The sequence below is a fragment of the Anser brachyrhynchus genome (assembly GCF_964034855.1).
Source record: "Anser brachyrhynchus genome assembly, chromosome: 23".
NCBI lineage: Eukaryota > Metazoa > Chordata > Aves > Anseriformes > Anatidae > Anser > Anser brachyrhynchus.
Genome location: NC_137716.1, coordinates 4,467,094 through 4,481,634, shown reverse-complemented (window position 1 = coordinate 4,481,634; position 14,541 = coordinate 4,467,094). Strand labels below are relative to the sequence as shown.

General features: G+C 39.4%; 2 protein-coding genes across 5 annotated transcripts; one reads left to right on the top strand and one right to left on the bottom strand.

The window, feature by feature from the left end:
• Positions 1 to 71: 71 nt before the first annotated feature.
• RAB8A (RAB8A, member RAS oncogene family) lies at positions 72 to 4,517 on the top strand. Its single transcript, XM_080566113.1, has 8 exons — positions 72 to 204; positions 480 to 540; positions 1,307 to 1,367; positions 1,775 to 1,852; positions 2,329 to 2,418; positions 2,509 to 2,574; positions 2,980 to 3,030; positions 3,799 to 4,517. Exons 1-8 carry the CDS (start codon positions 81 to 83, stop codon positions 3,889 to 3,891), a joined length of 624 nt encoding a protein of 207 aa, XP_080422239.1. The 5' UTR covers positions 72 to 80; the 3' UTR covers positions 3,892 to 4,517.
• On the bottom strand, positions 4,491 to 14,495 carry CIB3 (calcium and integrin binding family member 3). Of its 4 annotated transcripts, none has more exons than XM_080566119.1 (7): positions 14,388 to 14,495; positions 13,027 to 13,141; positions 12,683 to 12,717; positions 10,854 to 10,965; positions 10,342 to 10,489; positions 9,325 to 9,520; positions 4,491 to 8,838 (listed from the first exon to the last, which is right to left on the bottom strand). In XM_080566119.1, exons 2-7 carry the CDS (start codon positions 13,075 to 13,077, stop codon positions 8,817 to 8,819), a joined length of 564 nt encoding a protein of 187 aa, XP_080422245.1. In that variant the 5' UTR covers positions 13,078 to 13,141; positions 14,388 to 14,495; the 3' UTR covers positions 4,491 to 8,816. The 4 variants fall into 4 exon arrangements, with proteins under 4 accessions (XP_080422245.1, XP_080422244.1, XP_080422243.1 ...); XM_080566118.1 differs by having other exon boundaries at positions 13,027 to 13,163; positions 14,388 to 14,476; XM_080566117.1 differs by having other exon boundaries at positions 13,027 to 13,163; positions 14,294 to 14,426.
• Positions 14,496 to 14,541: the final 46 nt, after the last annotated feature.

Genomic DNA, 14,541 nt, shown 5'->3' with positions numbered 1-14,541 from the left:
AATGGGGAGGCGGCGGGCGGTGATGGGCGGCGGGCGCGGCCTATGAGGCGGCGCGGAGGGCGGGGCGGCGGCCGGGCAAGATGGCGAAGACGTACGACTATCTCTTCAAGCTGCTGCTCATCGGAGACTCGGGCGTGGGGAAGACGTGCGCGCTCTTCCGCTTCTCCGAGGACGCCTTCAACGCCACCTTCATCTCCACCATCGGTACGGGCCGCCCGCTGCGCCTCACGGCCGCTCCCCCGGCCCCCTCACGTCCTCGGGCCGCTCCGGGGCCGCCTCAGCCCCGGGTCGCTGCAGGGCCGGCGGGGCCGTGTCGCCGTGTGCCCGGCGTTGGGCAGCCGCGGGCCCGGGCTGTGGGTGAGGGAGGCTCCGCGTGTGGTGCTCCGAGAAAGTCCCGGCCCAAGCCGGGAGGTGAGAGGGAAACGCGTGTGGCCGGTCTGTGAGGAGGCGGGAAGTAACTCGGCTGTTTCTCGTTTCAGGTATCGATTTTAAAATTAGGACCATAGAGCTAGATGGGAAGAGAATTAAGCTGCAGATCTGGTAAGGCTTTCCTTCTGCGCTTCCGTGAATTAAGGCCTGGTAGCGCGGTATCAGTGTGGTGAGACCGCGTCTGGGATATTGCCTCTAGCTCTGGGCCCTCAGTTCCAGGACAGGGAACTGCTCGAGAGAGCCCAGCGCGGAGCCATGAGGATGAGGAAAGGAGTGGAGCATCTCCCTTATGGGGAGAGGCTGAGGGAGCTGGGGCTCCTTAGCTTGGAGGAGACCGAGGGGTGACCTTATTGATGTTTGTAAATATGTAAAGGGTGAGCGCCAGGAGGGCAGAGCCAGGCTCTTCTCAGTGACACCCAGTGATAGGACAAGGGGCAGTGGGTGCAAGTTGGAACATAAGAGGTTCCGCTTAAACACGAGAAGAAACTTTTTCCCAGTGAGGGTGGCAGAGCACTGGGACAGGCTGCCCAGGGGGGTTGTGGGGTCTCCTTCTCTGGAGACTTTCAAAACCCCTCTGGACGCGTTCCTGTGTGACCTGATCCAGGTGTTCTTGCTCCGGCAGGGGGATTGGACCAGATGATCTTTCAAGGTCCCTTCCAATCCCTAACATTCTGTGGTGTACAGTAGTGATGTTATCACCTTTTTTTCCTCCCATTATGCTTCTCAGCAGTTTATGTTATCGTAGAAATCAAAAATCTAGTTTTAGCATATTTAAAGACTGGCTCAACAATATTTAATTAAAATTTCTGATGGCTTTAATTTGGGCATGGGAGCTTGGGTGGTTTGTGTGAGCCCCGCTGTGTTCTGTGTGTTGCAGGGATACGGCTGGGCAGGAGCGATTTCGAACCATCACAACGGCGTACTACAGGGGAGCAATGGTAGGAGCGACACAGCTTGCACTAAACGTAAACCAAAGGGTGCAGCTCTCACAATCAAACCAGCTGGGTTGTAATGTGGGACGTGTGTAACCATTCCTCTTCCAAAACGTAAACTCTAAGCTGGGTAAACACTTACAGTCGTGCTCCTGTTTCTTAGTACGGTGCTGGAGCTGTACTGGGGCAATGTGGGAGGTCCCAGGGTTGGATTTCCACAGTGACTCACTGTAAATACACATCCGGTACGCCTTATCTAGCAAGATACAAACTGCAATTAAACGTTATGTGCAGCTCTGAACCACCTTTTGTTTTAATAGTGCTTGTTAAGTTGTTCTTTTCTGTTACGGACAAGCCTTTAACTCTTGCTTAAACTGATGCTGAAATAAGGTGTTTATCTCCTTAATCTTTAGGGCATTATGTTAGTCTATGACATCACCAATGAAAAATCTTTCGAAAATATTCGGAACTGGGTCAGGAACATTGAAGAGGTAATTTCTGTATTTACTTACTCGATGTTGAAGATGCTGTTTCCCCTCCAAAAAACCTTAGAAGTTAAATGCTTCAGAAATGTTATGTATCTTTAAAATAAATATGCTGAAGGCTATGTGGAAAATAAATTGAATGAAAATCAGTAACATCTTGTAGAATTTCTTGGTTAGCAGTAATTCATTATGCTTACACAGGAGCAAGCTTTTGTCCTTGTAGTGAGTAGGGTTCCTATGAGGTAACGTTTTCTTGCCATGACAAGCAGACTAAGAGCTGTCATTATGCAGGACACACACTGAGCTATCAGTGTCTGCAGTAAGCTGCTGGGATCAGGTGTTTTGGGAGAGCTCATAAATCTACAGAAAATGCTTAGCACCACCGTCTCTATTTTAAGTACTTGATGACCTGAATCATCATCTTGTCAATATTTGTCTACAAAAAAATAAGAAGTCCTTCCTTTGGTCTGTTTCTGCCTCAGCACGCCTCTCCAGATGTTGAAAAAATGATCCTTGGGAACAAATGTGATGCAAATGACAAAAGACAAGTTTCTAGAGAGCAGGGGGAGAAGGTAAGTGCTACAGCCTGGTCTCCACCCTGGCTGGTTGTATTTATAGCTGTTCCTGCTGATCCAACTAACGTGAAACTTGCTTTTGTTCAGCTTGCAGCAAGTTTTGGAATTAAATTTATGGAGACCAGTGCAAAAGCAAATATAAACATAGAGAATGTAAGTACTGCAACCTTTCTTTTATTCATGTTATAATAAGTGCAAACAAGCAACAAGAAAGCTTGCTCATCCTGATCGTATGCAAAACTCAATTGTTAGGTGCATCAGATGTGTTATTAAATACATGTCCTTGCATCCTGTGATGGCATTGTGTTACCAACATTATGCTAAGTAATTTAACTTGAACTTGGTACTTAGACTGTAACACAAGGGCATTACAGTAACTAGTGTTAGAGGGACATCCTAAAAAATCTGGGCTTATGTCTCTGCATGCAATAGTGCCATTTACAAAGGACATCATTTTGCTACAATATAAAACCTGGGCATGATAGGGCAACTTATTATTAAACAGAACTGTTAGAGCACAAGCTGTTAACCATGTAACTTGCAACTGTTTTGTTACAGGCATTTTTCACTCTTGCCAGAGATATCAAAGCAAAAATGGACAAGAAGTTGGTGAGTAACTTTTACTTAGTCCAATCCCTATTTAAAGAGGGGAAGAAAAAAGCCAAATACCAACTACTTTATCACAGCGAGTCAAAAAACATTTTGTGGCATCTTTCATGGGGGATGCACTGAAGGTTATAGAAATATGTTTTTAGTTTTCACAGGCTGTGCTCTTGCCTGGGCTTATAAACAATTGTCTCTGCATTTCAGAAATCAGTTGCAGCAGTTGAGGTTTTCTAAATAAAATTCTTTTGTTTGTTTTATTGGAAGCCAAGTGAGAGGTAGAGCAGAGCAGTTCTTGCTCTTTCTGTTTGGAGAACTGAATTGTATGGATTAGAAGTACAGGAGGCCCACTTCATAACACTGTGCCTTATGAAATGAAGCTAAAGAAGATTTCATCTACTTTTACTGAACATTCTACCTTTATGTGACCAGACATGCTGGTAGAGCTGTAATATTTTGGGTCTTGCTGACAGTTCTGAGATATTGTAACAAGAACCGAATGTCCTATATTTTTTCTAATCTCGTTTGCCTTTTGATTTTATGGAAAGAAGAATAGGCACGGTACGTGTTAGTCAAAGCCAAAAGTAGCAGATGCAGTTCTCTGACTTCTCAGAGTGAAGGAGTGGAGACTCCTGTTGATTTCTAGTAACCTTTTTTGTGTAATGAAAGGCTTGATTCAACAAAACGTATAGATGAAGTATGGATGCTAGATCTTACAACAGTACTAGAAGCTGTTAAGTATAAAAAAGTAACTGAAATTCTTTGCATCTTCAGGAAGGCAATAGCCCACAAGGCAGCAACCAGGGAGTCAAAATCACACCAGACCAGCAAAAGAAAAGCAGCTTTTTCCGATGTGTTCTTCTGTGAGGGACACGGCCTTAATCTGAGCGTCTGCTCAACTGAACTGGACTGTGCCTGTTCTGAGTGAGACTTCCTCTGTCTGTGGACTTAGCATTTTCAACACACATTGTCACTTTGTGACCATCTGAATAAGAAATTGTTTATTTTAGTAATTGTCTGACTCTTCAATTTTGGAGATGAAACAAGTTTATTTTTGTCAGATTGCCACTGGGCATATATATTGTCTAGCAGAGGGAATACAGATCAAATGTGACCTGTAATAGCACCTTTGCTGACAGGCTTCAATCTTATTGTTCGTATCTGTAATGTATCCAAATTAGAAAGATTAAGTTATGATCAAAATAAGAAACTGAAATGCCAATATTAATAAAGTACAGGTATGTGTACATGATACATGTGCATATCCATATCTAGATGCATATAAACCATTTGCATCAAAACATCAAATAAATGCACTTAAGTAAGCAGTACAGGTGTATACCTTTTCAGAAGGTAGAAGGAAGCTTTCTACATCTCCACCTTTTTGCTACTACAGAGTAAATCCTTAATCTGCCTAATTACTCAATTGTGTTTTTCTAGACAATCCACAAGTACAATTAGAGTAAAAAAAAAAAAGAAAAGAAAAAAAAAAACATTCAAATGAATCTATTAAAAAAAAAAGTACTGTAAATGTAATGGTTCCTTACCATCAGGAATTTCTTTATCCATGTTAAAGATGGCCATGTTTAAATAATCCATACATTTAACAGGAGATAATAGCTACAATGTGTCCCATGCAAACAATCTGTAGTCTGTTTTTGGAGAAACAGACCGCAGGGACATGTATTTCAGCATATAATATCACAGTGGACAGCTTTTCCTTCTCCAGTTGAGAATGACTCCAGATCTGTCATGATGTAGTAGCTAGTTATAAATTGTGACAAGAAAATGTATTGCACTGCTTCCAGTTGTGTGTTCCCATGCACACTTGCTCACATATGCAAATAAATGTTGCACATATGAACACTTTCTGAAAACAGACTTTTTAAACTGAGATTTGCCTTGCTGCTGTGTATTGATCATTTCAGATTCCAAGCAGCAACAAACCTGTTAATAGCGTGCATCAATGCAAATGATATTTAGTTCTCAGTGGAAATATTTATTCTTATAAACACAGTCTCGTACATTCCGATGTATAAAATGTAACAGCCTAGTGAAGCACCTAGGTAGCCAGTTGCTCTGAGTTCTGAGCTGTAAGCCTGACTCTAGTTAGATTGATAAAAGGAGCCAGTAAGAGCAATCTACTTAGAAGTCTGCTGTCAAGTAATTGGAATTATGGTGTATTTGACCCAAATGAACATATCACCTGTGTCCTGCAACTCACTGGATCTGTTAACGTGCTGCTTTGTTTACAATGACAACTGCACTTAAGGGTGAAATTAAAGCTCATTTTAATGTATTTACTTACCAGCTTTGCTTTCTTCAATGTTGTGGTATTACATTCAGGCCTCAAAGTAGCACTCGTAAGTGTTACTGTAGTTAATTATGAATCTGATAGATATTTAAACTTTATAAATCTGCAGCATGCAATTGGGCTCAACAGGAATATTGCCCCTTTTTCTAAAATAAAAAGAAATTTTATTGCATAAGTTACTGGATTATAAAAACGCATTTTATATGCCACCAACTTTTTTTCTTTTAATAGCTAGCAAATTAAAATGAGCTCTGTTCATTATTAAAATCATATGTAAAACTTTCCTCTAACCAGTACCTTATGATGTTTTGTTCTTGTTTGTTTGTGTGTTTGCTTGTGGCTTTTTAGTGTGAGGACGTGGTGAACACGCACCATGCTGAATTACATGCAGATGTATCTGTAGGGTAAAATCATGTTAAGGTACTGAAGAGCCCTCTAGTCAGTATGTGCTTCAAAGGGTAGGTAATACACAGCTGTAGATTGGGCAAGCAATGCTACTATCTTCATATAAGGATGCTTTAAAAAAAAAAAAAAACTATGCTTCAAGAAATTACTGGGGCAAAATTGGGGAGGTGATTCAGGCATGGTCTGAATGCTGTTCTACACAAAGCAGATCTGTTTAATGTGTTGTTTCTGGCTTAGCAGTAAATGTGGTTTGTATCACATCTATCCTTTTTCTTTAATATAGCCAGATGTTGCAGCCAGACTTATTTTTGGAAATGACTGGAAAAATCAGTGGTTAATCTAAGTTGATATCGTGGGGCTCTGCACCACGACAGTGGGTCTTGCCTGTTGACAGCATCTAAATAGATAACTTGTCCTGAGATGAGAAAGAAATACCATATTAACTTAAAAGTGGATAAAACTTGAAGGATTGAATTGTTTTTCATTCCCCATTTTCTACATCTTATGTTACTCTTTTGCATTAAAAACTAACTCTGTCTGTGAACAACTTCATTTAAACTTATGCTGGTTGTTGCACGTGTTTATATACCTAATTTATAGCATGATTTCCAAACTGATTGGTTTTGTTCAAGGAACATGTTACTGCCCGATCTCAGGAAGTTTCACGTAGTTACTGTGACCTACAGTCATCACTGTACTTCTAGGGTATACAGACTCGCAGAAATTATATCAGTGTAAGCAATATGAAACCTCAAAATATGAATGCAAATGTAAGACAGGGAAAGGTTAAAGACACTGTAGTTGCATGTATGCTTGGCTATGTATTGCTAAGTACTGACATCAAATGTTGGATAAGTACAACATGCAGTTGATGTTTCCATCGCATAATTAAATTGTGTTTTTTAAGCATGAATGTTATGAAAACACAAAGATCAAAAGAGGTACTGTGTAAATGAATACAGGAATGTATTTATATGTAAGCTTTCTTTAACTAAGATGGAAAAAATCTGAAATTGGATACAGAATTTGTAAAACAGGAATTTAAGTAGATCCGTAAAGCTAACGATGCGCTTGCTACGCATTCTCAGTGTCTAAATACCACTAAAATGTCAGGTAATCGGTTAACACTTGGTTTGTAGAGAAACAAACCCATTTTTGAGCATGTTCTCAAACTCCCTTACTTTAATGAGTATCATAGAATTCTGTGGTTGACCTTATTTTTGAGGCTGATTGCAATTATTCAGATAGTCTTCACCCTTTCAGGTGTAGAACTGTCAGTAGCTTATCTGTCAATAAACAGTGGAACTGCTGTTTTAATGCTCACGTCGTCTAGTTCCTGTGCAGATAGGCACATCTAATGTTCTTTGACATCAGAGCCTTATGCCACCATCAGACTTTCAGCCTCAGATTTATAAATCCTATGGATTATATTAAGTCTCTTTATTGCTGCTGAAAATTATTCGGTCTCTACTTTCATGTGGGATGCTAATCATCTTACTGACAATTGTTAAGGGTTTTATTGTGGTGGCGATGTGTTTGGCTGATGCTCATACTCAAAAGCTACTGTGATTTCTTGCTCTCTTGGACTTGAAATGGATGGGGGTTTAAGATGGAGAGGAAATGGACAAATGGCTGCTTAATGGTCTCCATTTCTGCCAGAAGTTCATAGGGGTTGGGAAAGAGTGATGACTAACTTGTGTCCTCATTTACAGATGAAATAAAGATCTGTTCAACAGAACGTTAATGGTAATGTGCAGTCTGATTATTTCAGGCTGCCTTATTCTTTGACCCATTTCTTTCACTGATCATTGGAGTTCTTGTTTCCGTAGTTAATACATGTTTAACAGGCTGGTCTCTCTAGCCTTTCAGCAGGAATCATGCTCTAAATTGAGCATGAGTTGGGACTTAAGACTTTGTTTTTGAAGGGAACTTAAGGGAACCAGCATTTAAAAAAGCAACTGTAAACTGTGTGTTTAGAATGACCAATTTTGACTGCCACCCTTCCCACAACTGCTTTCTTAAACACTTCTCATTGATTTTCATGTTTGTATTAAAAACAAAACTTTTTATTACAGTATGTATGTTTTTACTCTGTTGTACAGGACCCTGAGCACTGCATAAATAAACTTCTTATGAAAAGAGAATTTTAAAAAATTAGTTTGTCAGTTCCGTTCATCATTAATACACATAGATTCTCGTGTGGAAAACAGGACACTTTTAAAAACAGAAAAGAGTGACAGGAATCTGGGATAGGATCTTCTTTTGTTGTTTAAAGTATGTTGACTTTTCATTACAATTTCTGAAATAGAGAGCACTTCCTGATACCCGTCTCAGAACCGTAACGGACTTCTGTTACACACTAGGAGAATACTTTAGCAAATTGCTTCACTGAACCATTTGTTAAAACTGGTAAAGCTGATCAGAGGCGTTGTTTACACAATTTTGAATTAACTGTGATTTTTCTAAAAGTATTTTCAAAGTAGGTGGCGTTCTCACGACTTCAAAACCTGAGCTGAGTGAGTACTTCCTGCACTCCTTTTAAGGAAAACCAAGTTCTGTAGGCAGCAATGTTTTCCTAAACTAAAGCTAGATTTGTCTCTCAGGGGAAAAGGAGTAGGTCAGTAGGAAATGGTATGGGGATTTGTGAATGTAGAGTGAGTCTATAATGGTTTTGTTTTTAGTGGATAGTAGGGTATTTTCTTAGGATTTTTTTTAGAAGATTTTTTTAGAATTTGATACAAGTTCCTTTCCTATCTGCTTGTATCTGAAATTAAAAATAAGATTTTTTTTCTATATCAGTGTCTAGACCAGACTTGCTCTAGTGGAGGAAGGGGATAGGAATAGACAATTTTAGAAAAACACGCACCTTCTGTGAAATTACAGGGAAATTTCAGTGAAGATGGATTATTCCTTTTAAAGAGGTAAACAAGAGAAAGGGTTCTCTGACTGGTTCTGTTTCCAGAAATCATCATCTGTGGTCCTCTCATTTATCACTCTCATGGATGGTCGTCTCAAGAGAAACAACAGTTGTTGCAGGTTCAAGAAACACTTCTATCATGAAGTTTTTCTAGGTTCAGATTCGAATGTGAAATGTGCTATTAAAAAAAAACCAGGAAGCAACGTTAACTTCTGTACCGGTGTACTCCATTCAAAGGGATTCACTACAGTTAACCCTAGGATTGTAGTTTAAGTTGGAAACTATTTTGAACACTTGCAAGGAACAGTTACATTAAATAAATGGAAGATTTAGAATGCTGCTTTATGTAAGTAATGCATCAGAAACCATGCTTGGACCATGTTACGCATCAGCTGAACTAATGTCATATACTTATCAATGGAGCCTAAGTGCTAATATCAACTTTTACAGTTACTAGGACTTTTAATCGTGTAAAAATATATAGGTCCAAAAAACAATAGTCACATACAAGCCTCTGTGCTTTCTCATGCATCTGGCAGCTCTACTAGAAACTGCTGGGGAAGACCAGTGGTCTGTAATGGCTGAGGAGACAGGAAATGCACGTTTTGGAGACTTCTGATAAAAACCCAGCAATTATGTGTTATAAATTAAAAGCAAATATTACCTGAGGAAATCTGGAGCTCGTATTATCATATGCTGAAAGTCTTCCAAAGAAAGCTTGCCATCGTTGTCCAGGTCAGCTTCATAAATCACCTTTTCACATACAAGGCGAACTTCTTCTGGGGTAAGCTCGTTGCGGGTCAGTTTGTTAACAGTTTTCTCTAGATCTGATTTGCATATGTAGTCGTCATTGTTAAAATCTGTGAAAGGAAACAAAATGAATTCAATGCAGGAAAGGTCAGTATTTCACATGGCTGACTGCCAAGACTTAATAGGAAGGGTTTAGTTTCCAGGCTGTAATGTATTGATGTAAGCAGAACTTTCAAATGAGGTAGGAAGTTACATGTATTTGTATAAAAATTCAAGAAGAACAAAATAAAAATCTTGGTCTCATGTCTCTTTATCATACCTAAGGTAACAATCGTGAATAGTTTAATGGCTAAACGTAGTCTAGCCATAATTAAATCACCCTAGTAAATCAGTACTACTGAATTAAATGGCAGTAACAGGAAGTCAAGAGAAGGGGGCTGTTCAGTTTTGGTGGGGGTTCACTTTAAGATTTTGCTGAATCACAATATTTTACTTATTTATGTATATAAATTTGCCCTTGGAGAAAACTGCTAGAAGTGTGATCCCCACCTAACCCCAGTCAAAACCACGCTGCAGCTTTATGGGCAACCAAATCCTTTGTGGTGAACTTTTCAAGGCAGTTTCTCAGACAGAAGTATTTATTAAATGTTTATCAGTTCTTGAAAACTGCAGATAAATTCAAGTTGTAAATTTTATAGTAAATCCTAATTCCAGTTAAATAAGAACAGAGACAAGAGGGTATAAAGGACGAGAACTTTTTGGAGAGAGAATGGGCATTCGAATGCAATGCAGAGAAAGGCTGTATTAAAAACACATCTAATTAGAAAACATTCTGGTGGCAAAATTAATTATTTTACATTTCCATGTGCAGCTACAGGCTTTTCCCAAAGTTTTTTTTCTGTTGTTATTGTTTTTTGCCTATGTCACTCACCATAAATTTTAAAAGCATAGTAAGCTTTTAAGTCTCTGGGAGCCATTTCACTCAGCACAGAAAACATGTCCAAAAAATCATCTAAAGTCATATTGCCGTCTCCATCCTCTGAGAAAACCTCAGCTATCCGCTGGCGGAATGGATTGTCCTGGGAAACAGAACAGAGGAGCGAGGGAAGGTCATTTTTACTAGCATTTATTTCAGTGCAGATAAGATACAACTCGAGCAAGATTGTTTTTGTTGTAACCCCTTTTTGGCAGTCAAATACTCCTTTTTCAGTTCTTATGTTCTTGTCTAATTTATCAGAGTTAGACACAGCCGCAGCTGCCTTCAACCTCTGTTCAATTTCAGGGTATTTTCAAGGAATCACTAGAAGCTTCCAGAAGGACTTCAGTAGCCAAAATTTATTTGTATTTCATCCTCCCAGCAATTAGTACTGAATGAATTATTAAAAAAGGGTAGATTAAACTGAAATGTGTCACTTGATTCTCGTTGTGCTCTTCAGTCTGTACCTTCAGCTCTGGCATGCTGCCAATGAGTTCATAGGGAAGTGTCACGTCTGGTTTATCGGTGTAGTCGAGTGGAACTAGCTGTGGGGCTAGATCTCGGTATCTGTAAAACAGTCTGAAATAGAAAGGAAGGCTCGTTCAGGGAACAAGTTATTTAGACCCCTGAGATTAATGTGTTTGCCTTTTCCATCTCATTCTTCACACTTTACACACTTCCACATTCCTTACCGGAGGGATGATACCATTCTCTAAATAACATTTATTATGCCCTGTAGTTATTGGTGGAAGAGACAAAATTAAAAAGAACAACATAGTATAACTGGTGAAAAATACAAAGCCTTCATGCTTACAAAAAAATGCTTAAACAGGTTGGGCAGCCAAGCCACTACATAAGGTGTATCTAAAAAAAGATTTTTCACATACTTTCAGATTCACTTCTGCATTGCCAGCAATGGTATTCAGACACACAGTGTATTTAGAATTTATGTATTTATGATAACAAGGCACATGACCTTCAGCCTGAAGGTCCACTTAATCAGTTTTCAAACACACACAAAAAAATGTTTCAAGGCAAAAGGGATCTGTTTTTCAAGTCCACAATGAATATGACCAAAAATAATGGATTTAAATTGGAGCGTGAAAGAATCAGTTTAAATGTCAGAATAAAATCCCAGATGACTAAAGACATAGCCAGGGAAAGACATATCTGGGACCAACTCTAGCAGGTTTTTATTCACTTCTTTTTATCTCTGTTTTTCCATAGAACTGGGGTTTGGAAGACAGAAAACATGCATAGTCATTTGAATGCATTTACTACTTTTTCAGCATGCTATTTGCTTCAGTTCTTTATGCTAAAGGATCCCATTCATAGCTGTTATCAACAAAACAATAGGGTAGAATTTTAAAAGGGATCCTTATCAATAATAAATGTCTTATTCATGACACAGAGGTTCTGGCATCTATTTACTACGTGGAAAGGCAGATAGATTTAGATTTCAGTTATTACAGATTCATTCATATTTTATTTGATATTGAATTCATACATGGATATCAAGGTTCTAAAGAGGGACGTTTGCACAAAATTGTTATTCATGCTCTGTGCTTCAGAGAGATTAGCAAATAATGTCTGATTACCTGTTGAGAGATGCAGGAACTGAATGAACAGTTATTTTTTCTGTTAATATGCCCAATGGTTAGTAAAGACAATGAAACTTCAATGTTATGTATGTTACTATCTGTGCAAATATATATATATTTATGATAGAACAAGTTTTCAGTGAAGACTCTCAGTCTCATATGAACAGAATACCAAACCTGTAGATCTTGTGGCCAGAAATGAATGGAGTATTTGATGAGGCCCATGAAGGCTCCAGGAAAAATGCACTTTAGAGTACCACTGCTAATTATTTACATGAAGACATGAAGAAAATGTGAATAAAATTCGACAAAATCATTTATGATTTCATAAAACAGGCTACATGTCCCAGTGAATAACAGTACACTTTGAAGCACTTGACTATAAATGAGGTGAGGGAATGTGGAAGCCAATGGCAAAGTACGCACTAAGACATACTCTGTTACACTTATTTCTGGCAAAGAGACTGGTACCTTGACATAAAATTTAGAATCCTGTCTCAGCTTATGATAAATTACATTGTTTTTGTAAACTAAAAAAAAAAAAAAAGGCACATTGTCCAAATGAATCACTTTAATTTTTAACTTTGTATAAATACATTTTTGGGTTTTTTTAAATATCCTATACGTAATCTGTTTTGTAGCAATCTCCATATTTTATACATAAAACACACACACAACACACACACAAGACTCACCTCAGAATTTCTTTCCTGGTAAAGAACGTGCAGTCCTATGAAATAAGAAATGACATAATATGTAATGACAGTTTTTAGCATGCATTGGCCCTAACGTTTCCACTACAGTGACTCAGATGGAATTATATTGTAATGTATGTGGCCAAGCACTAATACTCTTTCCTTTTGGCATATAATTTATACTTTATAACCCTTCCTGATGTAAGAATCCAAGCATGTTCCTAAAAACCTTTGCTGTAATTTAATACTCTAAGTAATTTTTAGAGAGACTGCTTAAAAAAAAATAAATAAAACTTGCCATTATTCAATATTCTGTCTTAATACCCATTTAGTTTGTTTTGTACCTGATATGCATCCAGTTGCTCTGGAGTGAAAATGGTTTGCTTGTTGCCCATTTCTGGCTCTGACTGCTGAGTCTTGTCCCATCATTCTTTCCTCAAAGTCACCTTTATAGCTGGTCTGGATATTCAGATATTAAAAGCTACAACAATGAGGTTCAGGTAAAGCAGAGGATCAAGTAACCAGCTTCCCTATTCCACAGGCTGCAGAGAGTCATAATAGGAGCATTTCATCAAATCTCTAGTCTGACTACTCAAGGCTCTTATCCAGCATCACTCACCTGTCTCCTGTGTGCATAATAAAGACTCACGTTACAGTATTTAGCCAAACAACTAATAGCTTCTTGTTTGTGTCTTTGGAGCAGCAAGCAGACTTCATGGACTGTACATTTTCATTCCTTCATATGGTAAATTAACTGAAAAGTGTTAGCAATGTCCTTCTTTAAGAATGAACACCAAATGCTAAAAACTAGCAACAGTGATAGTAACCTCTTGTCCTTTTTGTCTCACTTTTCTCTATAATATGCACTGTGCACTGTCCACTAATGTTAATGGTAGTTTGCTCTTGAGGTAGTATCTATGAAGCCCTCTCAGTCTCTTTATTCCTCCATTATCTATTAATACACATTATCACTGGTTAGTGGCTATTAATGTAACATAAATGCATGTAAGTACATATACGTTTTTTACACTGAAAATACATGTGAATATGCTGGTTATACATAAAACCAGAAATGTGCTGGTAAAGGCTACATGAAACATGAAACACAAGGGCAGAGGGAGGACCTGACAGCACTACTACGGCCTGTGGTGGGCTCCCTGATTTATTGCCCTCAGGCAGGCTGTAACATCTTCATTCCTTGGTCCTTCATACTGTCTGCCCAGGAGGTATGTCTGGTGTCTGAAATTTTGGTGGCCAAATCTACTCCCTGCTGTGAAGATATGCAGGCCTTGCTTAAAATAAGCGAAGATCTGAGAATCATTAAGGTTGGAAAAGACTTCCATGATCATCTGGTCCAACTGTCCCCCTACCACCAATGTCACCCACTAAACCACGTCCCTAAGCACCACGTCCAACCTTTCCTTGAACACCCCCAGGGACAGTGACTGCACCACCTCCCTGGGCAACCCGTTCCAATACCCAACTGCTCTTTCTGAGAAGAAATTTCTCCTAATTTCCAACCTGAACCTCCCCTGGCGCAACTTGAGGCCATTCCCTCTAGCCCTATCACTAGTTATCTGTGAGAAGAGGCCGACCCCCAGCTCCCCACACGTTCCTTTCAGGTAGTTGCAGAGAGCAGTAAGGTCTCCCCTGAGCCTCCTCTGCTCCAGACCAAACACCCCCAGCTCCCTCAGCCGCTCCTCACAGGACTTGTGTCCCAGACCCTTCACCAGCTTCGTAGCCCCGCTCTGACTTCGAACTCTTCAAAAGATGCCTCACACTGGGACTGTTCGCTGCGGAGCGGGGTGTGTGGGGACGGGACAGGGCTTTAGGTCGGGCACTTGGCGCTGCCGGGCTCC